The sequence below is a fragment of the Argiope bruennichi genome, chromosome 3 (genome assembly GCF_947563725.1).
Source record: "Argiope bruennichi chromosome 3, qqArgBrue1.1, whole genome shotgun sequence".
NCBI lineage: Eukaryota > Metazoa > Arthropoda > Arachnida > Araneae > Araneidae > Argiope > Argiope bruennichi.
The window spans coordinates 56,774,049-56,801,989 of record NC_079153.1 but is presented as its reverse complement, the minus strand read 5'-3'; the positions used below and the strand labels follow the sequence as shown (position 1 = coordinate 56,801,989).

The 27,941-nt window shown below is 29.1% G+C and overlaps 1 protein-coding gene across 2 annotated transcripts in view; it reads left to right on the top strand.

The window, feature by feature from the left end:
* LOC129963522 (zinc finger protein GLIS3-like) overlaps positions 1–27,617 on the top strand; it is a 57,378-nt gene extending 29,761 nt beyond the window's left edge. Inside the window, exons 2-11 of one of the 2 annotated variants that reach the window (XM_056077952.1) lie at positions 10,560–10,827; positions 11,238–11,490; positions 11,590–13,598; positions 15,488–15,649; positions 18,120–18,233; positions 19,774–19,945; positions 21,241–21,346; positions 21,601–21,737; positions 24,692–24,846; positions 27,413–27,617. In XM_056077952.1, the coding sequence (XP_055933927.1) occupies positions 10,560–10,827; positions 11,238–11,490; positions 11,590–13,598; positions 15,488–15,649; positions 18,120–18,233; positions 19,774–19,945; positions 21,241–21,346; positions 21,601–21,737; positions 24,692–24,837 (3,367 nt within the window). In that variant the 3' untranslated portion in view covers positions 24,838–24,846; positions 27,413–27,617. The remainder of the gene's footprint in view (positions 1–10,559; positions 10,828–11,237; positions 11,491–11,589; positions 13,599–15,487; positions 15,650–18,119; positions 18,234–19,773; positions 19,946–21,240; positions 21,347–21,600; positions 21,738–24,691; positions 24,847–27,412) is intronic. The other variant, XM_056077953.1, reaches the window with a different exon arrangement.
* The last annotated feature ends 324 nt before the right edge of the window (positions 27,618–27,941 follow it).

The window sequence follows — 27,941 nt, the reverse complement described above, 5'->3', positions numbered from 1 at the left end:
TTCCGGTTGTTTTCCAACTGATCGTCTCTCACGTGATGAGCTCCTAGAAACAAGCTTCTATTTTAATTAAAAGCGTAACATAATTCTTAAAATCATGCCAATTTCATATTGTAGATTGTAAGATATTTTAAATCCTGAGTAGTTTGATGTTAATAATAACTGTCAGATAAATGTTCATTTTGATTAGGATTATCTTTACAGGTTAGCATACTATCAGAAACTGGCTAGATTTACTAAATTTGGTATTAAGCTACTTTTTGATTATTTGGGTTCTTTGCCAAGAAAAAGTATTACAAATTTGATTAAAATTTTTAATTAAAAATAATTAAAATTTCGTGTTTTTTTTCTTCCTATAACCTTAGAACATATTATTTCTTAAAAAACGGTTTTACCAAATTAAGATTAGTTTTTCAGTGATATCAGTTTTATTTAATTTTTCTGAATTTTTTAAATATATGTGGCAATTTTTTCGTTGCTTTATTTATTGAATTCATACTTATATCCGTTGATCCGATATTAACATATCGATATACTCACATTCAATATTCATGACGAATATTAAATGCGTTTTTTTTAAGGGCATGTTATTTCAACTACATAATTGAGGGTAAATTTTAAAAATAAAATAGGCGGATCCAAACTAAAGCACAGTCTTTTCGGGATGTTCCATACAAAAGATTAAAATCACTTAAAAAAATTTTTGCATATGATTTACAATTCACTCCCCGTAATTATATTCTAAAAATAATCTTAAGATAATTTATCTTCGCAATGCATAATCATAAAAACAAACACTTTGCATTTTAAGTTTTAGTCAGATATGTTACTCACACAATTATGTTTTAGTCTAATCTTGTATATTGATCTTTGTAAGTGCAATAATTATTTGTCGTTGAGATAAGTAACAATATTTTGATTCTATATTTTTTGCACTTTGGTAAGCAGATTACAATTCGTCAGCCAAATGGCCTTGATTATCATTTCAGCTGTTACATGGTGACGACAAATATCCTTGTCAGACGCGAAAGTGTTTGTTGTACTTAACTCCTCGTTCGATATGGAGACCCAATTAAACGTGTGTTATCAAGAACGCAAAAAAAAAAAGTTCGTTTTCTTATCCCTGACGCTTTAAAAGTACATTATTGCATAGCTATTTTTAAATTTTTCAGATGTTATTGATGTAGCAAAATAAGCTCGTAAATAAATGCGTAATAAATTCGTAATTCGTTGAAATGACGCATAATTCACATTGACAGAGATATATTATGTCTCAACGCAATAAGACTCTATTGAATGATTATAATATTTCCGAGTAAACATTTAAGGTAATTACAAAATACCGAAATGAACAGCTCTATTAACATAAGATACTCAATAAATTGCCATGATTTTTCTACAATATCGTACAGCATTTAGAATATCGATAATGTTGAAGAGATATTGTACAATATCTTGTCCTAATAAAAATAATATGTATCTTCTTCTTGTTGTGAGTAGAAATGTCACATTTAAAAATGTTTTATAAATCCAGGTATAAATTTTCAAGGTAGGGTAAAGTATAAGAAAGAATTAAATTTTCTTATAAAATATGGGTAAGACTCTAGGGGACGTTACGTAGAGCTGTTTGCAGTGAATTAAGTAAAGAAAAAGGTTATACCAGATTAAATGTGTAACACAGATAAAATAAAATTCGGATTTACAATTGCTTAACAGCATGAATGACATCACGTGGAACGTGTACAACTTCAAACGTCCAGCACTTTGTATATTTTCTTAAAGTTCTGCAGATGTTTATTGTTGATACTATGCCCTGTTTGTAATTATTGTATCTGCCATGCTTATTATTTTATTATTGCTATTCATGCACTTTTTTTTTGCTGTGATATTGTAAAACCAAATTCATTAAATTTGAGATGTACTCTATATCTGGACCATCCTCTTCTTTTATTTAATTCATTGACAAAGGATTAAATAAAAGAAGAGGATATCCCTTCTAAATTCATGCTTATTATTCTGTTAGGCAGTGATGTTATTCATACTGCCTTCCCTTAGAGCGCTTCCATTTTTATATGCTATTCTAGAAATTCTGTCGGCAAATTGGAATGGGAAGATAGATTCCTCATAATTCTTATAAGTTACTGTTTCCAAATTCCTTTCAATCCTTAGAAAAAAATGAAAGGGAGTGGTTTTTGTCATTCTCGCATATTCTCCAATTAATTTCTCTACTCCATTCACCGCATAAAGTTATGGATCTTGGAAAAAGCCACGAATACTTGCATGACGATCACCATTTCTATAACAATATAGTACATAACATAAACAACATAATAATGATTCAGTTTTAAATAAAATTAATCGCCTTTGCTTTTTCGCCGGAAATATCGGTTTTCTAGACTGTTAAACTATTAATATGGAATGCATTTATTCAAATTTCTACCTTATTAGCTGATAAAACCGAATGATATGAATTTATTGGAAATAATATTTCACAAATTATTGTGCTGACAATTTAAAAGATATATCCATTGCAAAATAAAAGCGGAAATAAAAATCCCACTTTAAAATTAATATCTAATGAAAACAATTTTTAAATCTTAATTTAAATGTTGATAAAAACAGGTGGTGAATAGTTGAATGGAATAATGAAATTAGCTCGAATTTTATCCCAGCAATAAACACATTGTTGCATATTATACTTCAAGTAAAATTTTAAAAAATTATTGAAAACAAAGAAAAAAATTGGTTGGAAACGAAATTGATATTAAAAAAGCTTTTCCCCCCTTTTAATTTAAAGATTACAGATTACAGAAATTATTTTGAGGAATAGTATTTCTGGAAGATATAACTGAAAAGCACAAAAAACTTACTTAATTTTTAATTAACTTTTGAACTGTGAAGAGTTAACAGCAACTTTTATATTGTCATAAAGAGTATGTATGTAATTACATCCATTAAAACTAACTCAAAATTCGCGGCAGCAAAAAATGGACTGGAGTTAACTGGCAAAGAATTCAGGAACATCTGAAAATCAAGTATTGTATTTAAATTTATATTTCAGAAATTAACCTTTAAAAAATTTAAGTTATTAGAAATTAGTGTTTTTTACGTTTCCAGTTAATTGTGTGCCGGATATCAGAAATTTTAATGTATGCGAATCCTTAAATCTTTGTAATTTATTTAGCTAATAACAAAACTTTTTTTTTTTTTTTTTGCTTTTGCTTTTTACAAATAATACCTGTACGACGATCTCCTGAAAATCAACTTCAATGAACATTCACACTTAAAAAGAAATCTATCTGTCATATTCCTATATTTTTACGATTAGTCCTTAGATAATTCAAGCCAATTAAATAATTCAAGCGAAATCTCCAAGCCCTGGCACTTGGTTGTCCGATGTAGCTGAATGACCAACCAACATGAATACTCACATTATAGAGATCAGTTACAAAACACCCATCACTCAGTCCATTCACCAATTCCCTTTGTAGAAAGTATAATCCGACATTGAGATATAGCCAGCACAACTACGTCATCATTACTTTACCATAAAGAGAAGCGAGAGTGCTTTCGTAACCGGCGATTTCTCATTACCGTATTTGAGTAGTCTTTCAAAGGAACAAACAGTTAGGTAACCATTTTGGAGGTACGTATTTAGTATGCGGATACGGTTAGTACGGTGTACGGTTTTAGAATACGGATTTAGTTTAATGATCTGCATACCGTGATAGCAAGAAAGCGAGAACTTAGTCTTAATAGCCATCACCGGTCTGTTACAACCTCTCCCATAGGAAGTATGTCTCATCATCGGTGATTATGGGGGGGGGGGAGTAGGCGATTGAGACCGACATCGTTACTATGCCTAGAGGAAGGTGAAAACCAACCTCCATAATTGAAGTTTCTCTACCCATGTTTGGGATGCCTGGGAGGGAGTAGGTAATTGTAGCATTGAAATATTTGTAAAGGATTTCATGAAGCTAATCGTACTTAAAAAAAAAGTTTTATTTAAATAAATAGTATTCATTAAAAAAGCTTGAATATTAATAAAAATTATATAATTCTTAACCTTGACATTCAATTCTGGGTTTCTTGATAAATAAATTCACATTTGTATTTGTAATTAGATAAAAAAAAAAAGTTATCAATACCTCTTAGCAAAATTTACCAGAAGTGCTTAAACGAATTTCAGAGATAATTTTTATTATTATTATTAAATTACCTGAGAAAAAACCCGAAGGCAAGTTTAAGACATTGCAAATTATTTTTTTTATTATAATTCACTAGTATTTACAAATTTTGTTCAGCATTTCAGTAGTCGCTTTCATTCAACTAAGAATTTATAACAAATTCATGAGTTTTTTTAAAACTTTTGCATGAAATTTTTACATCTGTGAATGATTTGATTTTAGCTAGTGTCAGATTTAGAGTTGATGAAGCCTAACGTTATTTGAGATATGGGGCCTTTTACAAGTCCATTGAAGTTTACATTTATTATACGCGACTTTTCTCACTCAAATCATTCTTTAAGTCCACCCCCGCCACTTCTTCTAGGCCCGTAAACTATTTGCGCAACTCATCCACAAGGCCAGCACTGATTTTAGCATGCAGGCTTTAAAATATAAATTTTATGTATGTACAACGTTCGGAAAAAAACAATTAAATTATTAAATTAATTAAAGAATTGTTTCAAAGGAAGGAAGTTTTAAAACTTACGAATATATATATGAAAAGAGCGAAATCGCTTCCATGTATAGAAATCCCCCCCACACACACCTTTTTGGGCCAAATTATAAGTATTGTAACTTGTACTTAAGTCCGGCATGATTTTAGCTTATTGGTGCAAAATATAAATTTTATGTATGCTCGACGTGTGAGAAAACAATTCAATGGTTAAATTATTTCATACATTTATTCAGTAGAAGAATTTTTTTTTTTGAACGTGAATCAAAACAGCGAAATCTGTCCCATTTATGGAATCTTTAGTATACGGGGTATCATAATAAATAAAAGGGGTGCCCTTGTTTAATGAAACGACGGAGATATCTTTGGCTCGAAGGAGTGAAAGACGTATGTAACCACCTCTGTTCGCAAGGTTCATTCATGATTTTGCGCACTGAAATGACGTAAAGACGAAACTGAAAAAAAAAAAGTCGAAATAAAAAGGTAGCACCATTTCAAAGTAGCAAATTTAGAACAACTTTCTTCTTGGCTACAGTTCAAAGAAAAGGCTTCTTATTCTCAAGGACAATACCACATGCTTTTCATTTAATCTTCCGCATTGATCTTTCTTCTGGGGAAGAACGAAGGCTCATAAAAACACATCAAACCTTCATTATTCAGTACAAGTATTTTTTTATTTTAATTTCCAGTTGAAAATACGATGGAATGGAATATATTAAATACTTTTAGAATAATGATAGTAAATATATAAATGTTAATTGAATAGGTATACAGAAATATGAAAAACAATTGGGAGATTTGAGAATAGTGATGTGGTCTTTCCCTGTTGTGGTAAAAACTTAGACTTAATCTGCGTAAATAAATTGTAAAGAAGAAATTTCTTGTGCCTAAGAAATAACAGAATTAGAGCATATTTTCTGGTATCGAAAGTTATGGTCTGAAGCAAAAAAAGCAGCAAAAAAAAGCAATAAAAAAATACATGTAATATATTTAAAACACATCGTCAACAAGACCCCATCTTGCAGATCAAAAAAACTAAAATAAATAAATTTTCTGTTTTGGATAGGTGCATAAAGATTCATTGCTAATAATATATAATTTAATAACAGATAAACATTTTTAAAAATTCTAATAAAAAATTTATTTAACAGAATTTAATGCGCTTCTATTTCACAAATGAGGTCAGAATTATATTCTGGTAAGTTTAAAGAAACAATTAGGTCGTTCGAAAGAAGTTCTGTTGAGAAACACCGTCTCTACGACATATTGGAATCTAAAAAGTGTAACAATACATAATTTATGATAAATAATAAAAAAAAGCTAAATTTTTTATTACATATTGTTGTTTAATTCAACATAATAGTAGTTTAGTTTCTATGTGAATATGATCTAAGAAATCTATTAATTTCACACCATTTAAATATGCATTGCGTTTTAAAGATGACTCAGACTTGGCAAGAAATTTTATATCACTTTTGAAAAGAGAAAATATATGATACAGAAACAGCAGGAAAATGCACTATAAATACTTTAAAATTTATAAAAGATCTCGCTCCTTCTTTCACAATTTAAAATGTGATAAAATGGATGAGATATTATTGGAATCTTATTATATAAATTAATTCCGTTCTGTTTTTAATTTTATGTGCTTTATTACTGATTTTAAAAGAAATTTTGTTTATCACACATAGCCAATAAAATTGACTAAGCCGTTAAATAGAGAAAGACAGAACTACGGAAGGATTTTTAAAAAAATGAAGCTTCGTGACTCTAATGCCATACACTTGAATGCGTTTTTTTACATCTAATAGAATTCCTTTATAATTTATAATATAGATTTCTTTTTCACGAGAGAAAGTTTATGATCGGGAGTGATTTCTATATTTCGTGATAAATTCTTAGTAATTTGAGATCGGAAATCTTTTTGATATAGTACATTTTTTTCTAATTTTTAGAACATTATCTATAAAATAATTCATATCCATATTTCAAAAAAATAAGAAATATTCATTTTGTGAATAAAAATATCTGAATGAAAGTAAATTTACCATCGTTAGAACACAAACGAAACAAAAATGTGAGGGCTTTTCCATCCATTGTTATGAAATATTTTTCTCGAAAAGTCACACTTTTATCCAATCGTAGAACTAATTCTTCATTGATAATATTAGAATATATTGAAATCTTTCATAGTTCATCCGATTGATCGCTTACTCCATAGTAGTGTTATAAAACCGAATTTTTAAATTGTTGAATTTTTTTCAGTAAAAATCTAATCTATGTAAATAAACTCAAAAACAATTTATATGCGACAGTACAGTAATTAATGTATATATTTTCACATTTTGTTCATAAATACTATGTAGTATAAGAACAGTCAATTAAATAGTTTATATTTAACTAATTAAAACAGTAATAGATATACCCATCTGCAGAGTTAATAAGTATATTCAGATTGGAATCGTTTGTGTTTATTAAGATTCTAAAAGGATTAAATGTGGATAAATTAATTAATTAGCCTAGTACTGGTAATTTTTTTATTATGAAAAATTTGTACATTATAGAATTTTTATAAAGCATATTATTTTGTTTTTTATGTTTATTTATGCTTTTCTACTCAAGGAAATTATTGTAAGTATTTTAAATATTCTTGAATTCACATTATTCTTCACAATGTGAATATTTATTTACCTCCAGGATTTCACTTGCCAAGTAATATTTAATTAAATTTTAAATCATCTTCCAAAAATTATTAAGTGATTATAAAATATTTAGCTTTCAGGATTTTTAAAATTTTTTTACTATAATCTCAAGTTTTTTTAGAGCTGCGAAATAGAATTATTTTTATTTTAAATAAAAATTGTAGACGATGATTTTTGCGTTTATATGATACTTTATATAAATGTACTTTTTACATATGAAATATATTTATATTTTAAAATATAATCGTATTTATATGCCCCTTGATATTCTATCGAGTGCTAATATTGGATATACACAGGATAACCAGAAAAAATGCGCCCCAAAAGTTAAATAGAGCGACAAAAAAAAGTGACTAAATATGTTTTACTCCAATTACAGAAAAAAGATAAATATTCTAAACTTGATTGTTAGTATTGTTTATTCTCACAGTTTGAACGATTTATGTACAGTGGTTTTCGAAATATTATAGTTCCTTAATGGATCGCTTATTTCTGGTATTTACTTCTTCACATATGGCGTTCACGTTACGTAACCTTAACAATTGATTTGATATGCTATAACTGTAATTTTTGCTATGTTGCAAATATTTGTTACGTTATGAGTAGGTACTTCAGAAAAAGTTAATACCCATCTAATTGTATGTTCCTTTCGTTCACAAGAAAACGAAATATGTCAACACCATCCAAATATTTAATCAACCCTTCCCCTAGGTAAATAATTATAAATAACCAAGGCTCTTAAAATTATTCTTTAATAAACATATCTTAAAATTATTCTTTGATAAACATATCGAGGAAGCCCTCTCCAAAGTTAAGTATTTGTTGTTAGCAGATAACGGAAATTTTTGATAACTATAATCTTTGTTATGTTCTTTGTCCTTCAAATTTTGCTCACAAATAATGAACAAAAGAAAGATTTTAGTAAAAGTTTCGTTTAATTAATAAATAAATTAATTTTTTATTAATCAAATACTTTCGCATGAAAGAGACATCGGATATATTAGTTAGAATATAATAAATTCTATTTCAGGTTTGAGTTTGTATCCCTGATATATTTATTCAGTCCTGATAATATTCTTTCTATTTAAAGGATGTTTGTAATAATTCTATATTAAATAATATAATATTTTCTCATTATAAAATAAAACTAGCTTTCTATTAATTACAAAATTTTAAAACATATTCAAACAAAAAAAGTATCTTTATGTTTAATTCTTCGGTTGCTCTGGAGTTTCATTTCCAAATATTTTCAAAATTTAACTTGTGCAAAAATTTGAAGAATTTCAAGATTTAAATCTAAAAACGGGGTCAGAAACAAGATCTAATTTATGTTGAATTTTTGGTTATCATATATGGAGCATAATGTTAATTGATATCAGAACAACTTGACATAAAATGTTTTTTTAAACAAAAATGATTATAAAATATTTCATGAATAAAAATGATAATTTACCGTTATGTTCAATGGCCTTTTTATAAAAAAATTAAATAATCGATATCAATACAGAAGCTATTATTCTAAGAAATACATTGGAAAAATCTGTGAAGTAAAACATTATAATAAAACAACATTACAATGCTTGGAAATTACAACGTCTTCCATTTTGGCATGCATACTTAATATTAATTTAAATTTTTATTGGAGAAAACTACCAGATGTGCGAAATCAAATTGTTTTAGATATTCCACAGGATATTTAAAGAAATTTTTGTTAAAAACTGTTAGCAAAATCATGCTTTTATTAATATACTAAAAATTATACATTTTTTATTTTGCTTTAAATTTTTAATTTAAATTCATGTTTCGTTATTATGAATATTATGAAATCTAAAAACAACTTTTTCTCTCATATTCATTACCAACTGATGCCATAGATATGGAATAAAATATTAATTGTATAAATATGTAAAGTGATAATTAAATTCTCAAAATATTGTAATAGAACTTTGCTATCGATCATGCACAAAATTTCAAAACTCTAGCCCATGAAGGAATCAAAAAATTGATTACAAAATTCCCTCCCTGTAAGCATGATACGAGCCAAACTAAATAAAAACGTTTAAACACATTCAAATTGATACCTTTTGTATCCTTAATTTGCTTGCATGTTATGAGAATAGAAACAGGAATTAAGTATTTTAAAATCATAAGTAAAGTTCTATTTTGAAAATACAAGCATTAAAAAATATATACCATTTATTTTAGTACTAAATGCATTCAAGTAAGCAAATATATTTTTAATCTCTTTTTATTTTCTCGTATACGTAGCATAGAAAAAGTATAGTGATAGACAAAAAAATTGAGCTCGAGATTTTGACAAATTTCCACGTTTTAGAACTCCCCGAGTTCGAAAAACAAATTTTTGGAAAATGTGTGTTTGTCCGTAACAAAGATAACTAAAAAACTTTTTGATCTAGACAGTTTAAATTTTTGTATACGGTCTTTATACTAAATTTTTAGATTTGTATCAAATTTTGAGCAAAATCTGCTCAGAGAAAATCTAAGTGTCCGGCTTTTCGAATATAATTTAACACGATAACTGTAAGCCGAAAAGAGATAGATAGAAAAAATTACATACGCAGAATTAACATCTCTAGGCTAGACATCTGTCAAATGTTGAGCCAAATCCAACATGGGAATGACCGTCTGTTGATCTGCGATTTTAGGAACATATAAATATGAGAACTCAAAGTCTCAATGACTTAAATATATCAAATTTGGTATCCGATTTTGGGAATACAAGTGAAGTTCCGTGTCAAATTTTTATATCAGTCGGATGAGAGTAAGGCGTCTGAATTCCATTTTCAGATATTTTTGACCCCATGCCATGGATTAATCACCAAAAACAGTCGCTAAGAATCACACGATAGATTCAGCAAAAATGCTAAATTCTCGCCAAAGGTTATTGTTTCACAACTATTCTACGCCAGCGCCATGTAAGGCGTTCTCTGGTATAACACTTTTATTAGAGAATATGCGAGAAAGTTTTAGGGAAACCATTCCCGTTAGTTATTATCAGTAATGGCAGACCATGTATTAATCGAGAATGATAAAAAAAAAAAAATTATGAAACATTTTGCGCAAAATCCTCCAATTCAATTAAACTATCAATTTTCAATTAATTATATCAAATCATTTAAATTCCATTGTTAATCAATTAATTAGGATTTCTTTTTTTAGAATGATGGGCCGATTGACATGCGATGAGGAACAGAAGACAGGAAAACGAGATGAAAGTAATTGTCGCTTCCAGACCAACCAACGGCCTCCACCCTCATTGTATATGAATACATCAAAAGGCATTCCATTGCATCAGAGCCAAAAGAAAATATCCTTTCCACCAATTTTATCTAACGAACTTAGATGTCAAAGTTCTTTGTTGCAACGGCCCACTTCATCATTCGCGGAAATTCCCTCACTGCAAGACAGAGCCCAAACTTCATTTCAGGTTATAAATTGTTTTAAATAATCAAATTTTTTAAATCAATCCGTACAAAATTTATTATAAAACAAATTTTGCACGAACTATTATACAAAAACTATTATAATCATCACATTTTTCTTTATTTGAATAAAATTTGGTTGATAATTAAATTTTAATATTCTATATTTTAAAATAGTCTACAAATTTTTTTGTGTAAACAACTATTTGCGTTCTCAAAATATTTAAAATATTAATACAAAGTAGTTTAATATTGTACACTTTTTTCCATTCATTTGTGGTTCATTAAAATAACTAAACTTTGATTATTGCTATTTTTTCTCTCTTAATAAATTTAAATATTATTTATTTTTCTGTTAATATATATTTAAAAGAATACTTTTATTCAAAGTTAATAAAATTGAATATGCTTGCAGGAATCTGTATTATTATCTGAAACAAGAGAAATTAGAAAAACAGCTATATCGCCTAGTCACAAACTTCCCCCTATTCTTGCTCCAAAACCTCCATCTTCCGTAGGAATTTCAAACATGCCTCCTCAAAGTTTATCCGAATTACCCGATTCTGTATCAACAGGTGAGGGAAAAGAACAATATCCTTCCCTTTTCGATTTGAAAACTGCATACGAAAATATGATGGTCGGCTATTTCATGCCACAAGATGTTAAACGTAAGTGTTTTTTTTAAATTCGATTCGAAGGAATTATTTTTAAATGTAATGCAATGTAAAGCAAATAATATGCATGTAAATATCCTTAATCTTTTGCAGCTGAAACCTCTTTACCCTGTAGACTACAAACAGCACAGCAACAGCAGAATTATCCTCAAAGAGATAACCAAGGTAATTACAACTCCAACTTCGCTTACCAGTCATCAAACGAAGTAAACCAACCTTTTCAAAATCTTCCTCCAGTGAACAATAATTTTTACTTACCTCAAAGTTCAACTATTGAAGATTACAATAAACAACAACAAGATTCCTCATTATTATCAAAATGTGCAAGCCATACTCGAAAAGGTGTTTTGCAAAAATCTAAAAATGCGATTCAGAAGGACATTGCTTCATCTGTCAATCAGCACACAGCAATGGATATAACTTCCTCCGGATGTACTGTGCTGGACACAAGTACTTTCGGTCAGTACCATGGACAGCCTCTGAATAATACAGCTAATGTCACATCTCGTGAAATGTTAAAATCAGAGAATCATAACTATCCAAGTACTTTAACAAAGACAGCTTCTGTTTCAAACAATACAAACAGCAATATATCTCTTCACTCATCTGCTGCTGACAATGGTGACCAATCATCTGATCTAATGACATCTGACATGTCTACGATATTAAATGATCTATCATTATTTATGATTCCTCAAAATAATGCCGCTGTGGATCCATTATCAGCACAAAATAATGTTCGGACGTCGTCATATACAACAGTTACAACGACTGCAATCACAACATCTGTGAATTCTTCTTCTAACGCTCAATATCAACAGAAACCAGATCCAACTTATGGACGCTTTTCTGTTCTACCATCAGTGGCATCTAACACAGCACCGCATACTAGTGGATATGGGGACGGTGATAACATTTCATTAATGAGTTATGCATCGCTTCCCGGTAACGCACAAAATTCTTCTCAAATGGGAATGTATTATACATCATTTTCTCCATTTTCATTAAATTTTCATGAAAATATTCCATCTACATTTAGTTCAAGTCCACGATATTCTGGTCGATCCTCTTATTCCAGTCGTTCAAGAAACAAGAGGGCATTATCTAATTCCCCTTTATCTGCTGAAGGGATCGATTTGAATTCCATCATTCGTATGTCTCCTACGTCTTTGGTTGCTTACATCAATGGTTCAAGAAGTTCATCTTCATGTGTTTCTCCAGGATCATTAGGAGAGAAAGCAGGTTGTTACGGACATTTATCAGCTCGTAACAGTAGTTCTAGTCCTAATTCTGGTTCTGGTTCATCTGGTAATAGAAGAAGTTCCTCTTATACTCCACAAATAGGAACTCCTAGTAATAATAATCACAACATTATCAGTGACAATAGTAATCAATCAAACGCTTGTATGAGAATTGAAAAAACAAAAAGCGATATTTTAAATATAGATGACAATTTACTTGTGATGCAGGCAATGCAAGAGCTTGAATCTGGAGTAGATATTTCTTCCAATGCAAATTTGCCCTTTAACAATAGTGGAGTACAACATACACAAATGATGCCTGAATTTGAGAATCTCCAAGTACTACCGCAGGATCTCGCAGCTTTTGCGACTGAAGACTTCATACCATTCATTCCAACATCACTCCCACCGGTTCACACTCATATTCAACAACCAGTCCAACCAATTCCAAATCAAAATCTGCCAGCAATAAGTCAACATCAGAAACCTCCACCAACCTACGATCAACATATGGCAAGGAAGGCTCTCTTGCAGAAAAACAGTTCCTCTGAGAGCAGCCAACCTTCCAACTCATCAAGTTTTGAAAGTTCAGAAGGCGATAAGACAGTAGGAGGCAGTAGTAGCACGGACACTGAAAGCAACAGAATGTATGCTTGTAGATGGCTTGATTGCACTGCCGTATTCCATGATCTAGAAGAATTCGTAACGCACATAGAAAAAGTTCACATCGACCAAAAGAAAGGAGATGACTTCATTTGTTTTTGGAAATTGTGTCCTCGAAGACTTCATCCTTTCAATGCTCGCTATAAATTATTAGTTCACATGCGAATACACTCCGGAGATAAGCCTAATAAATGTACGGTAAGTTGTTCAAGTTTCTCATTTAAATTAAAATGAAAATCACTAATTTTAATAACCGAAAAATATCTAATTAAAAATTAAACAATTAAAATTAATATTAAAATTCCGGTGCTTCTAATTTTATAAAACTATCACTGTGTTACGAGAACTTAAGCATAGCGATAGCTTTATATTCTAAAATCAGTTTTGACTTATGAAACTATGACTTAGTGAATTCTTCATAATATAATTTAGAAGACTGTCAGTGAATATTTTAAACATGTTTTAAACATTTATTGAATTCTGATGATAAAACTTATTTAAGCTTGACTCTTCAGATAGTAAATAAAACCCATTGCATTTTTTTTAAAGTTAAAAACTGAAATGAATGTAAAGTCTAAAATAAACTGAGAACTATTGTAATATAATATAGGTTCATTCCCTTTATAGGCCTTTATAATAAATATAAAATTCATTTAAGAAAGATTATCATATTACTAACATTCATACAATTAAAACTTAAAGATTTAAAAGAATTACAATTTTAAATGATTTTTATCATATATAACCTTTTTGGACAAAAACATCAGAAAATTTTTTGATAGTTGAAATCTATTTTAGTTGTTTTTTTAATATCAAAATATCGTAATGATAAATAATGTAAAAATAGTTTATAGTTGCAATGTTAGGATAAACATTGTAATGAAGCAGGCTAAGGTCAATTGTTTAAAGCTTAAACTAGTTTTCAATTTTTACTAGGGAGTTTTAATATATAATTTGTTAAATTTGGAACATTCATTATTTGGATTTGTTATACCTTCCAAACTCAGCTGTTTTAACCTTTATGAGCAAGAGTTATCTAGTCTTTTTGATTCTGAAAAAAAAGGGAGGGGATTTTTTCAACCAGGTTGCACTGAAAAGAATGTCTGTCTTTGTAACAGAGAATTATAATGCTATATCTGTGGCGTCCAAAAAATAGAATTTTTGAACTTGCAAGAAACATTTTATAGGTTCGCTAGCTGCGACTACGAAAGCTGTATAGTTTCTATCAATTATTTCAGTGAAAATTCTGAAGAAATTAGTAGAAAATAGTTATGAAAAGAAAGAAGGCAAGAAACAACAGCCATAAATAGCTTCTGAACAAGAAATATTCTATTTACTTTTTTTAAAAAATCCACTCACCTTTCTTCCATTTCTTCAGCAACCATTAACATACCTATATACAAAAAATAAAATTAATAATATAAAGTTATGGGGGGAAGAAGTTCTAAGTTAAAGTTTAGAAAGTTAAGTTTTAAAGTTAAGAAGTTAAAGTTTTAGAAGAAGTTCTAAAAATTCCGTTGAATTGAAAATTTTATATTAAAATAATGAATAGTAATATAAAAACTAGCAATATCAAAAGGTTTGACTGCAGACGATTATTTTTTAAGCAATAAATTCAAGAATTCGTTCATTAACAAGAGAAAATAAAAAAAAAATTCGAAACTCTTTTTCAAAATATCTCTAAAATATTCTTTTTAAAATCTTATTTCTTATTATTTTTATATGTTTTTTAATTAAAAGAAATTGGATTCAAGTTTTGATTTTTAAAATAATAATCCTTAGTTAAACTTTTTTTGATATTTGGTTTCCTTAAAATTGATGTAGTATGAGTACAACTCAATAACAAAAAATATAAACCGAAGAGTTTGATAAAACTCATTTAAGCTTGATTTGATTCTTTTGTTTATCATTGTGATGACAAAGTCAAGGGATACAATGAAGTAGATCTTAATTAATTTGTAAATCCAATATTTTACATTTGATAAATCACACAATTCATCGATTTAAAATCTCTGTGAATTTCAAAAATAATAGATTTAACTAAGCATTTTTGTTTTTTTCTAAATAGATATAAATCTTACTTCTAGTTTGCAGGCTGTAAAAAAGCATTTTCCAGACTGGAGAATTTGAAGATTCATCTACGATCCCATACAGGAGAAAGACCTTATACTTGCACATATCCTGGATGCACCAAGACTTTCAGCAATTCCTCAGATCGAACCAAACATCAGAAAACTCATCAAGACACGGTAAAACTAGAATCAAAACAGATACAAAATACATTAAAGAATAATGGTATTTTCATTAAGGCTAATTATTTAAGAAAATTGCATTTTCAGATATTTTTTTCTTGTTTTGATCATATTTCATGTGTAACAGAATTTTAAAATGAAAAAACAAAAAACAAAAATTACGGGAATTTGAAGTTTTAATCCCATTTATTATGACATGGTTATAATTTAGATATGATTCGTACATCTATCTTTAATTTTTTTAAAAAAATCTTTAATTATGTAACTTTAATGCCGTTCTACAAAAAATGTATTTAAATTTATTCAATTCACGTTTATATAAATGCAGTTATTAAAGCGATGATAAACATTATCAAATATAGCCAAAAATAATTTTGAAACTTTATTAAAATTTGAAAAAAAGTCGCACTGAAGATCGGTATCTTTGAAAAATTAATTCTTCTATTTTTAAAATGGTGTAAAAATAGCTTTTGTACAAGAGAAAAAGAAACGTTGCATTTTCAATTCATTTTTATTAATAAATCTAATTAAAAATTATGTGTATATATTTTTAATGAGTATATCGAGCATAGAACGTTACACATACTTTACAACATTAAAAATGATGTACATACTATATTCAACATTAAAACATCAATGGTTGGCCAGTTAGTTGCAAATCTTTAACATATTTATGATTTAGAAATTTCGGCCGTCTTGGATCGATAAAGCTACTAGGATACCCTACTGGATTAAACGGCCTGTTAGTAAGCCCTCATTACATCAAAGATAATTACCTGCCAAATTTTGAAACTGTAGGTCAAATAGTTTGCTCTGTACAGCTTTCTGAAAGATTTTTAAATATGTAAATCATATGATCTCACATGGTTTATAAATAATATGCCAGCCTTAAAAAATGCTGAGGTCAAAATATAACATAATATAACTCTAAAAAAATTAGAAATGAAGAAAGATCTGAAAGTATAATTCAATTATAATAACAAACTATATCAACACTAATATTTTTTCTTACTAAATGAGAGCCCGCTCATTACTTTACAGTTTTATTACTTTTATTGTGCATTGCATTTATAAATACTTCTAATACAGCGGTTCTTAACCTATGGGTCGCGACCCAAAATTGGGTCGCGAAGCATATTTCTTGGGTAGCGCTGAGTCAAATCAAAAAAGTTAGTAATACACCAAATTTCAGACATTTTAGAAATGACGACTTGAATAAATATCAACAATCGAAAATGAATGTGATTAACAAGATCAAAAAATATCAGCTGATTAAAAAAGCGAGAGCAAAAAAAGTACGTGTGATGATAATAAAGGTGAGAACTAAATGGAACAAAGCTGGCGTACAAGAGAAGCGCTCCAAATATTTGAATGCCATTTAATTTTGATGTAAGTGATTTGCATGAGGAATTTGTTAATATTAATCAATTTCAAGAACAATTAATAGAAATACAAAGTGCTTTCTGGTTAAAATTAAAAACCGAAAAGCCAATAATTGTTAAAGAAGCCATAAAAGTATTATTGCCCTTTACAACAACATATATGTGTGAGGCTGATTTTTCGGCTCTGTGTGTAATCAAAAACAATTACTGGAACAAGTTAAATCCTGAAATAGATATAAGGTGCTCTTTGACAAGCATTCAACCGAGGTTTGAAGATCTTTGAAAATGTATTCAAGTACAAGGTTCTCATTAAAACTGTATGACTTGCATTTAAAATTTAAAAGACTTAACATATGCATTGATATTTCTTTTTTTTTTAGGAATAAGTTAAAATGTTAATTATTTTCAAAAAGTTATAAATATATTTTAATTTGGTCAATAAAAATTATTAAAAACACTTGATTATTAATTAAATTCTCCTTGGATCGAAAAGTACTTTTGTATATCTTTATTATTAAAAAAATAAATAAAAAATTTGTAAGTTAAAAAAAATTATCATCGTAGGATTGAAGATTTTTTAAAAATACGATCTAAAATAAAGCAACGAAAAAATTTTGACTTTTTTTGGGTCGCGACATGAACATATTTCTCAAATTTGGGTAGCGGCTTAAAAAGGTTAAGAACCACTGTTCTAATATAAGTACGACCGATCCCAGTGAGTTTGCTATTTATTTTTGTTAAAATACTGCAGAAATATGAAAAATGTACAGAACTTACGACAAATAATAAATTGCAAAATATTTTTTAATCGTCTATCTTCTCTATAATTGCTTTACATTTATTCAGCAATTTACTTTTTCCCATGAAGAATTTTATAATGAACATCTTTCTGAATAATGATTTATTTTCATTGCAACATTTTCTCGTGAATCATATGTCAGCTTATTCCATTCATTTCCAAACATATTCTATATTAATTTATACCTAATTAAAAGAGTACTTCTAAATAATATTAATTGTAAAATTAATATATTTTGTAATGGAAAATAATTAGTAGATTATATTAATAATTTATTTATTTGTAGAAACCATATGTCTGCCAGGTTATTGGTTGTGGTAAGAAATACACCGATCCTAGTTCTCTAAGGAAACATGTCAAAAAGAGTCACCCAGAAAAAAAGGAACCTGATAGAAAAAAGGTAAAAATAATAGTGCATAGTAAGTAAGAGTAGGGGAATTAGACGCACTTAAGGGATTTTTATAATAGTAAAATTTATAATGATGTTCCATTGACCAATTTTCAATATTCTTTTAGTACAACCATTAAGGGTAAAGTAAGAGCAGTTCTTTCTTTCTTTTCTTCTTTTTTTCCTTTCTTTTTCAATTTAATAATTAATAATTAATTACCGAATGCTTCAATGAATATCGGGGTTTTAAAGCAATATAATATTTATTAACATCAAATCACACTGATAAATTAGACGCCTTTGGAGACAAACTGGTTCATTAGAGATATTAGTTATATTTAATTTCATTTAAACTGCTTAGACGTAATGTCATGATTCCGTCATTTGTTAGACATTATGGCCGTATTCATGATTCCGTTAATTTGTTAGAGATTAAAACCTTGTTATTTTAATTGTCTTATATAATGATTTGTTTAGTGCATACATAAACTTTTCTACTGATAATTAGTTCCATGACTTCATAATGTTATTAAAAATAGTGTTTCTTATAGTGGAAGAAAATCATGCGATCAAAATGATTTGAGTTTCATTCAAAGCAATGAAATTACTGTTGTAAAAAAGATATGTTTAAAAGACAATTGAACTTACATTAATTAAATTGGCATTTTTGGACTTTAAAAGGAGTAAAAACCATTTTTGCAGGAACATTTCTGAAAGTTTTCGCAAAAAATATGAAAATCTAGCTTAATCTTTAAATAATTAAAATTTCAAAAAAAAAATCGTTTCGATGTACACATTTTCATCTTCCAAAGAACATATGTGCCTCATCTGATAGCTCTAAGTCGAACGGGTTGGCCTGTAGAGCATTATTGCACACGCACACACTCATCTTTATTATTAGTAACGATAAATGATACATGAAAAAGCCACTCAAACAATTTTTTCTACAGTTACTGAACGTAGACATCATTCCTCCCATGATCTATATAAATTCTTCATACATTAATCAGCATGTCTAAAAGTCCTGTTTCAAGTTTCTCAACAAGGGCCTATACACATGATACATACACAACCTATACACAACCTGGGCATATACACATGGTCCTTCATAAATTCTCATTCGTCTTGATTTCTTATGTTTCTTACGATGCACATAAAAGACTCTCTCATATGTTTAACATTTCCTTCAGGCATTTATGACTAATCAATTTTTTTAATTAAGAAATTGAATGTTTTTAAAGTGATCTACCAACTATTGGTATTATTATGATTCAGATAATTACGATCAAATACCAAATGTATGTTGAATTGTAATTACAACTGCAAAACACAAAAGTAATCCAAACTGCAAAACACAGAAGTCTTTCTGTCCGGGAGTCACCATTTTTGCTATTTGGTGATTTTACGTAAACATAGTTGAAATGGGACTCTTTCATTTTCCAATGTAAAGCAAAATCATTTTTGTATACCTCATCTAACAAGTATAATAAATAATTAAAATTCCAACATACATGTTCGGCAAAAAATAATACCCAATTATTATTTTCATTAGATAAGAGGAGGTGTTGAAGAACTGGATCCTAAGGATTTGAGCGAGTGCCTAGTCATACAGGCAATCAAACCAACGACTCTGCGTGATGCTTCACCACCAGAACCAACTGATAGCGGCCTGGGCAGGTCACCCAGGAGTTCTCAACCGGGATCATCATCGGACCATTATCCAGGTTTGTTCCTAAATATTGTCTTAAATTATTGGCTTTAATATCACTGTTGCTTTTCTTATTTGTAGTCTGCTTTCAACAATCTTGTTTCCAACTGATTTAATTTGATATTCAATAACTGATTACAATACCAATACTGGCTATATAATTATTTTACGAGAATTATAATCAAATTTTCCAAAATAAATAGCAAAAATGCTTGAAAAACAGGTTTCAATAATTTTAAGTAATCCAGTTGCATTCTTGACAGTCAAACAGCATTACTAAATGATATTAGTAATGCTTAGTAATGGAATTATTGGTATGCAATAGAATTTCCATTGGAATTTTTAGTCACGTTCTTAAATTGATGACTGGTGTATTGAGCAAATTATTCAGTTTAAAAAGAATAATATATTTCTTTAATACGGTGACAAACTGAAAAATTTGTAAGTAGAAAAGCTAAAACAAGATGTGATGTCACAAACCATGTTTAGTCGGTGAAAATCTCTAAAAATTATTTGTGGATTTTGATGTCGAAAAAAATCATCAGTATGGCAATTAGTGTAAAAATATTTATTTTTTTAGAATATCAACAAAATAGCGTATGATGTCCAGTGCAGTTCTGGAATTGAGATGGTGAAAATAAGAACAAAATTGCCATCTGTATTTTTCAAACTGGCGGCAACAGGCATCATTGCAGAAACAAAGATAATGTATTTATAATTCCCAAATTCTGCATTGATGTCTGCATTAACGACAACAATCCGCCCTTAGAGATTCTTTGATGCATCTATGAAATCTTACAGAGGGGAGATTTAAATTAACTCCAGAACGAGAAATTTTATGTATTAAGATGTGGCAAACGTAAATAAAGTAAAGACGAAAAAAAAAAAAAAAAACGTGTAAACAAAGCACTGCAGATAGTTAAGTCAGGCATTATGAGCCAAGATTGCTTTTATACTGTTGTGAAATCGGTATCTGTATTCTCCTCTAATATATATTTCTAAAAGAAGAAAAACAAGGTTTATATAACTTTTTTTTCTCCATATAGCACATTTAAAAAATTAATAGCGAAGAGTAAAACAAAACAAACAAAATACATAGGCAGTAACTCAGAGTATTTTGTGCAATTATTGAATTTACAAACAAAAATACAATTCATTTAAGCAAGATTACTACAAATAAGATAAACCTCGATAAAACAAACAAAAATCATTACATAACTGAGAAAAAGAATCATTATTAATTATAATGTCTATAAGAGCGCAACGCATATAACATCATATAAAGAAAAACCATTTTTTTTTTCTTTATAGGATTAATTTATTCTGGTGAAGCTCTCACTATGAGTGATACGATCCATGGTAGCTGTCATACTTCTCCTTCAAGCCACCACAGCAGTCCTCGAAGTCAGATTGATAGGTAAATATTTTTTTTATTTTTTTAAATTTCCAACATTCATTTTGACTATGATCATTTTTTCTGTTCTTAATAATTCTATTAAATGTTATCAGAGTTCTCTAAAATATAACTGTAGAATTATTGTTGTAAATTTTCTCAGCTATTTCTTCTAGGGAAGCATACAGAAAAATTTATAGAATTTTTTTAATGATATTTTACTAAGAATTTAGAAATAAAGCATGTTCTAGAAATAATTATATATTGATTTTATACAGCGGGGATTCTTTGCCTCCTAACAATAACAGCCTGAGAGTTCCGATTTTACCTCCAATAGCTCCTACTCCGGTACAGCAAAGCTTTACCTTTTCAAATCAAGCCATGACAAATACAAGGAATACGCCTTTACATCGAGGTAAAATTTTGACAAGCACATATATATGATGTATTTAACAGTGAACATTTTAAAGTTTGTATCATAAATTATATTTAGAATTCTTTGCATGTTAAAATCGAAACATATGAATTTTATTTTTTTAAATTCATGCTACCCGATTTTAGGACTTTTTGTTTTAAAAAAAAAGTCATTGTTAATAACATCAAAGTATTAAATTTCAATTTTAAATTGCTGCATTCGGTAGGTTCTTATATTCGTAACTTTAAATGAATTGGGCATTCGGAACATGATTTAGTATGCGTAATAAGCTGCAATGCAAAAGAAAGATGATATCTTTTTGTAAAAGTAAGAAAACCAAAAAAGTTTCACCATGCCAGATAAGATGTATTCAGTAAAGAATACAAATAATGCAATGCATGGATAAGAAAAGGGGGTTCTAAGAATTTTTGTGTTCTAAAGAAAACAGAAGTATCGGAATTGCTTATTGGTTGTTATCAGTTCATGTAATGGGTTTTCTGCACATCATTAAAATGCAATGTTTGCACACACTTTAGATGTACAAATATACAAACAAATAACAAAATCATACATGTTCTTATAATATGCATCAAATATACCACACTAATTTTCAAATCTTTTACTTCTTAAATCCAGCACAAATATAATATGATGATATTTTTTTACTCAGAAAGCTTGATGGATGTGGCGAGAAAATTGCGGGGTACTTATCAAAATAAATAGATGGATGCGAATGAAAATTTGTCATGTTGGGATGAATTTTGATTTAATGAGAAGGAAGGAAAAATGCATTATTGCAATTGTATTAATTACAATAATATTATTTCCGCACTAACCGCGTTCAATTTCATATTTTCCTCACACTCAACAACTGCATTCGCCTGTCTGAGTTCAAAAATCAGTCGCCAACTCATCAAAGTCAAGCTATAGGAACATTAACTTTTATCATATGGTCAACGTAAATAGTAATAATTCCAATTTTGTAAGGTTAATTAAAAAAATAGATAATAAAGGCATAACGCTACGAATATTCCCATTTCAGAATAAAGAAAAAAAGTTCTCAACGTAATTCTTTCTTTGAAATGTTAATTGAACTGAAAAATATCCATCGCTGACAAGTCAGTCCATAGCATTGCTCAGTAATAATTTGTTGAAAAGCATTATTAATATTTAATTAAAAAATTATATCAAGCTCAAAATAATTAACAATTGAATTTATATTCAGATGAATTCTGCAGTTTTAAACGCCAGAAAGACTTTCCAGATGTTTTAATATATATATAAAACATTATAAAATATTATTATATATATATATATATTATATTCCATAATATTGTGCACAAACGTTGATGCTGTGGAGTCTAGAGTCATAATCCATTAATCTATTTATATAATTAAATGGGATTCTTTTTGTTTGAGCCTTATACAGTTCCACACCTCTTGATACCAAGATTTGTTTGGCATGTACATTCAAATGGATGAACTCCGCTATTAAAAAAAATTGCTTAACCCCCCCCCTCCGCGCTAAGACACTGAAATTGATATAGAATGACTTTACGTTTTTTCCATTATCACTTTGATATGTACCATTGAACAAAAAATATTTTTACATCATCTTAAAATTTAAACCAGCTGGAGAGTTCTTCCCAAAACGTTCTCGCATATTCTGTAATAAAGACTGATATTCCTCTCGCCATTCTCTCATAAAATTTTGGACCTTGAACAAAACAGTGAACACCATGAGTGGTTCGGATATTTATTTTCGAAGTTCCGTACATGAAAGTAATGTGCTTCTCAGTACAGTAAACAAAACATTATAGTATTATTAACCGTATCATCATAATCTTTCGGCTATAAATCACTGTATTGCAGGATAACATACAAGTAATAGAAAATCGAATATATATTTAAGAAGTCTTTTTTTCCAACATATTGAAACCAAAATTGACTAAAAATTACAGTTGTCGTTACAAGCTCATATACCAAATTTAATTTATTCATTATATTTTTGATTTATCTCTTTCGTATACATGTAAAAGTATAGAAAGACAGATTGCTTTGATAGACATTGTTCAAAATTTGATTTAGGTCTACAATTTAGATTCTAAAACTGCGAACTGAATTTCATTTACCTAAGCTTTTACATTTTTGAATTATCGCGCCTATATATATATATATATATGCAAAAATTTTAACCGAAAGGCAGTCAGCCTCTTGAGGGATTAAACTCAAAATCTGATACAAGTTTTACACTTCAGATGCTAAGCCTGCATATCACATTTTATCTATCCAGCTCTTTACCTTTTGTAGTTATTGAATTCCCTTTCACTCGAACAGTCGGAAAGACAGATTTCTTCTGAATGTATTTCATCCAAACTTTGATAGAAATCAACTACCATAACGGAAACCAACGGACCGATCATACACCAGATTTCATCAATCTACCTAAATTCGGTTTGGAGTAATCATGATCATATAAATTTTTCATAAAAGTTTTTAATAAGCATCAAATACTCAATTTAAACAATCTTACATTTGATTGTGCAATCAACATATTTTATAACTTAAATAACTCAGGAACGAAATATTAATTACTGCCATTTTTTCGCGACTAACTTCAACTTGAAATCTTTCGCGGATTAAGTTAGGATTAATAGTCATCATTTTAATAGCTGCGATAGTTTTTTTTTAATAATTACATTGTAATTATTGTATACTTCGTAGTTACTCTTAGTAACTTAATGAAAAAATGAACAAAGTAATGAAGAACAACAACTTTAATTACTAACCTATTCCGTCCGAAAATATTTGAATGCTTATTTCAAATTTTATAGCCCTATTCAAATTATATTATGTAAGTTTCTCAAATTATATAAACAATAAGATATTTAAAGTCTAATCGGTCTTTGAGTATTTAAATGCATAAATGTTTCAAATGCTGTTTGTTTACACAGAAATAATTTCGCCCAATGTGTTTGGATTGTCCAGGACTTTTCCAAATCCGCCCCTAAGTTCGAAAACGCAAGGTGGAAACACACAAAGAACTGCATCAGGAATGCACAGTGGCTGTTCTTCCTCTAGATCTGCATTAAAATCATAATCAAGAAAAGTAAGTTTGCTTTTCTTATATAGTGATCGTCTCATTTGATACCACTGACTTTAACCTTAACCACTTAACTGTTTTGTCCGTATGCCATACGTGCATCAAATTTTGATAGTTCTAAGCAAAAAAATTCAGTGGATTTTAATTCGAATCAAAATAAGAAAATATTCCCAGGTGCGACCGGAGTTTAACCCCCTGCTTGCGCAATTTTCAAAAATTGCCAACAAAGGTCTTGCAAAATGTTCAAAAGCGAGGGAACAGATGTCCAATCATAGTGCATAATAAAGATTGCCAGCTTTGGAGCGTTATCGGGACAAAACCCTAAATAGAAGGTGTCATCTTATTAGATAGTAAAGAAAATAAAGCAGTTAAGTGGTTAACCAAAGCAATACAACAGGTTTTTTGCTTGGTAGTATGTCGAAGATAGTATTTGGTGATATGTTGATCTAGAATTTTCTTCCTTATAGTTTTCGTCACTTCGGAAACTTTGCCCTTAGGTAAAATGATACGGAAATTAGATCTCAGTTTAGCAGATATTGTCCCATTCACTATTCAATACTTCGCAAAATTCGATTATAGATTAAAACTGTTTTCATCCACATATCTCAAAGAAGCACGACCATATATTTTCAATTATATTAAAATCAGCACTTTCAGTTGATTACAGTAAAATCCACAATCAATGGGAAAAATCAATTTTAACATCACTGGCAGTGTGAATAGATGTTCAATCTTGACGAAGCATTCATTCTTTAAAAGAAGAATGAGCTCAGATGTCTACATTTAAACATAACGTGTATGCCTCTACCTACAACTCAGAGATCGACTTCCTTTCATATCTAACGGCTAACCTGACCATCAAATCATTTCCTACCATTTGTCGAATTAAAAAAAACATTTTTCCTCTTCAGATAATGTCAGTAACATTGGCAACTATCTGGATAATGTATGTTTATTACATAAAAAAATATTAAGTAAAAATAATTATACTACTTCTAACAACATTGCAAAAGATATATTTCAAAATCTGCGCAACAGCTTATTATTTACATAAGATCACTAACATACCTATGCAACGACTTATTTTCTCTTTTACGCTGCACATTCACGCTCATGACGAAGCCGAACTATAAAAACAATCCCGGATTACTGACTGAATGTATACTCGGTAAATTATTGCGCTGACCCATAAGTAAGTTTTACTTGAATTCGAGGCTTTGAAACAATTTCTTCCAATCATTGAAACACTTTCACAAATCTTCCATTGCCAATTAATCACCCCATTTTCAAATATAGCTAACTAACCAGAATGATCTGATTATTTTTCAAAAATATTCAGCAAATCTGGGGAAAATAACATGGTATGATTAAAATAATAAGATATATTTTTATATGTTAAAATTCTTTTCAAAACTGATTGCCATCGCAAAAATAATCTTAATACACGCCGTTTTCTGCGTATGATTGTATTTGAATTATTAACATTGTATCGGTCTATTTTGACGAAATGCACCTTATATCAAAATTACTACATTAAATTATGAAGAGATAATAACGAGAGAGCTTTCTAATTAGTTAGCAGTGTTTGCAAAGATGGCGATATCGACCTACTTGTTAAGATGAAAGCTCTCTTATTTTGCAATTTCTTTCAAAAATTAGGCGGGGAGGGGTGATCTTTGATGGCATATCTAGGGATTATGAGCTCTCATATTAAATAAAATTGGCAAAATCACTGCAGTGATTGTTATTAAAAACTGAAGAGGTAGCTAGCTATCTGTTAATAATCATACAAAATTTCTGTTACATAATATTAGGTTTGCTGGATCGCAAAGATATTTATTTAGACCATAAATTTGAAACATTTGTAGCATATATTCCATTTAAATAATTTGTTAAGAAAATTATTCAAAATTAATTGAGACTTCCCATTTCATTGACAACTTTCTTTATTGTACAAGAAACAGTCCAATTAGACTTCTTTTTCTTCGACCGACTTAATTCAACTAACGATTTATTTTGAAAAAGAGTAAGGATTGTTTAAAGCTTCTCAGAATTGTGATTTATCTGTCAATTTTGAACCTAGGCCAGATGACAAGCACGACATATGAGCTGGCTGCCTCTTTACAAATTTCCACACCATACTAAAGGATACAGAATTATTTCTAGCATCAGCCTTTCAGTTCTGAGAAAATACTTTTATCTTAATAAAGCCTGAAACTATATCTTCACCAGCTAATATACATGTTAATCCATGCATTTGCCAGTGTGGATCTTTTCCATATATATTTACTATCAAATAACATAAATTAAGACAATCGCTGGATATGTACAACATTGATATACACAGAGAATCGGATACTCAAACGAAGAATTTGACAGACACGTACCATATCAATATTTTCGCCACTCAATTTAATTTGGGATGCTCAGTTAGAAATGATTGGAAAGTCCATGCATATGCATGCTTACTTTTTTTATTAAAAAGCACCTTCCATCTGAATCTTTTCACTGTTAAAATCTAATTTTATCTATCTGCTATATACAATTAAATTATTGTTTTGTCATTTTTTAGAGTCAATTTTTGAAGCTACTGAAGACAGCAAGTGCATTGCAATAAATCGCCAGGCTAAAATGCACAAGCATCTAACTGATAAAGGGATCAACAGTTATAGTTGAAAACTCAACTCAGAATATAGAATTTGTACATAGACAAAAAGAGATGAGTAAAAGCAATCACTACATCTCACTACAAATGTAGCCTATTTTATTTTTGATGTAAATAAAAAAATACAGCTATTAGTTTCAGGATGGCCATCATTGCTACAGATTGATTTTTCCTTTTTATTTCCAGGATTTATAACAAATTTCCCTGACTTTTTTTTCGGATCTATCTAATATCTTCGGAAAAATGTTCCTTCTTTTCTTATTTATTGCACAATATGCTCTTAACTGAATGTAAAAAACTATTCTACTCTTTGAACTAAATTTCGCTTATGCGATTTCAAATTACATAAACACTGTTTTTCCAAAATATATCGTCCTTTTAAACATACTCATACTACAAGAACCATCTCTAGATTAACTTTTAGCAAAGCAGTTAT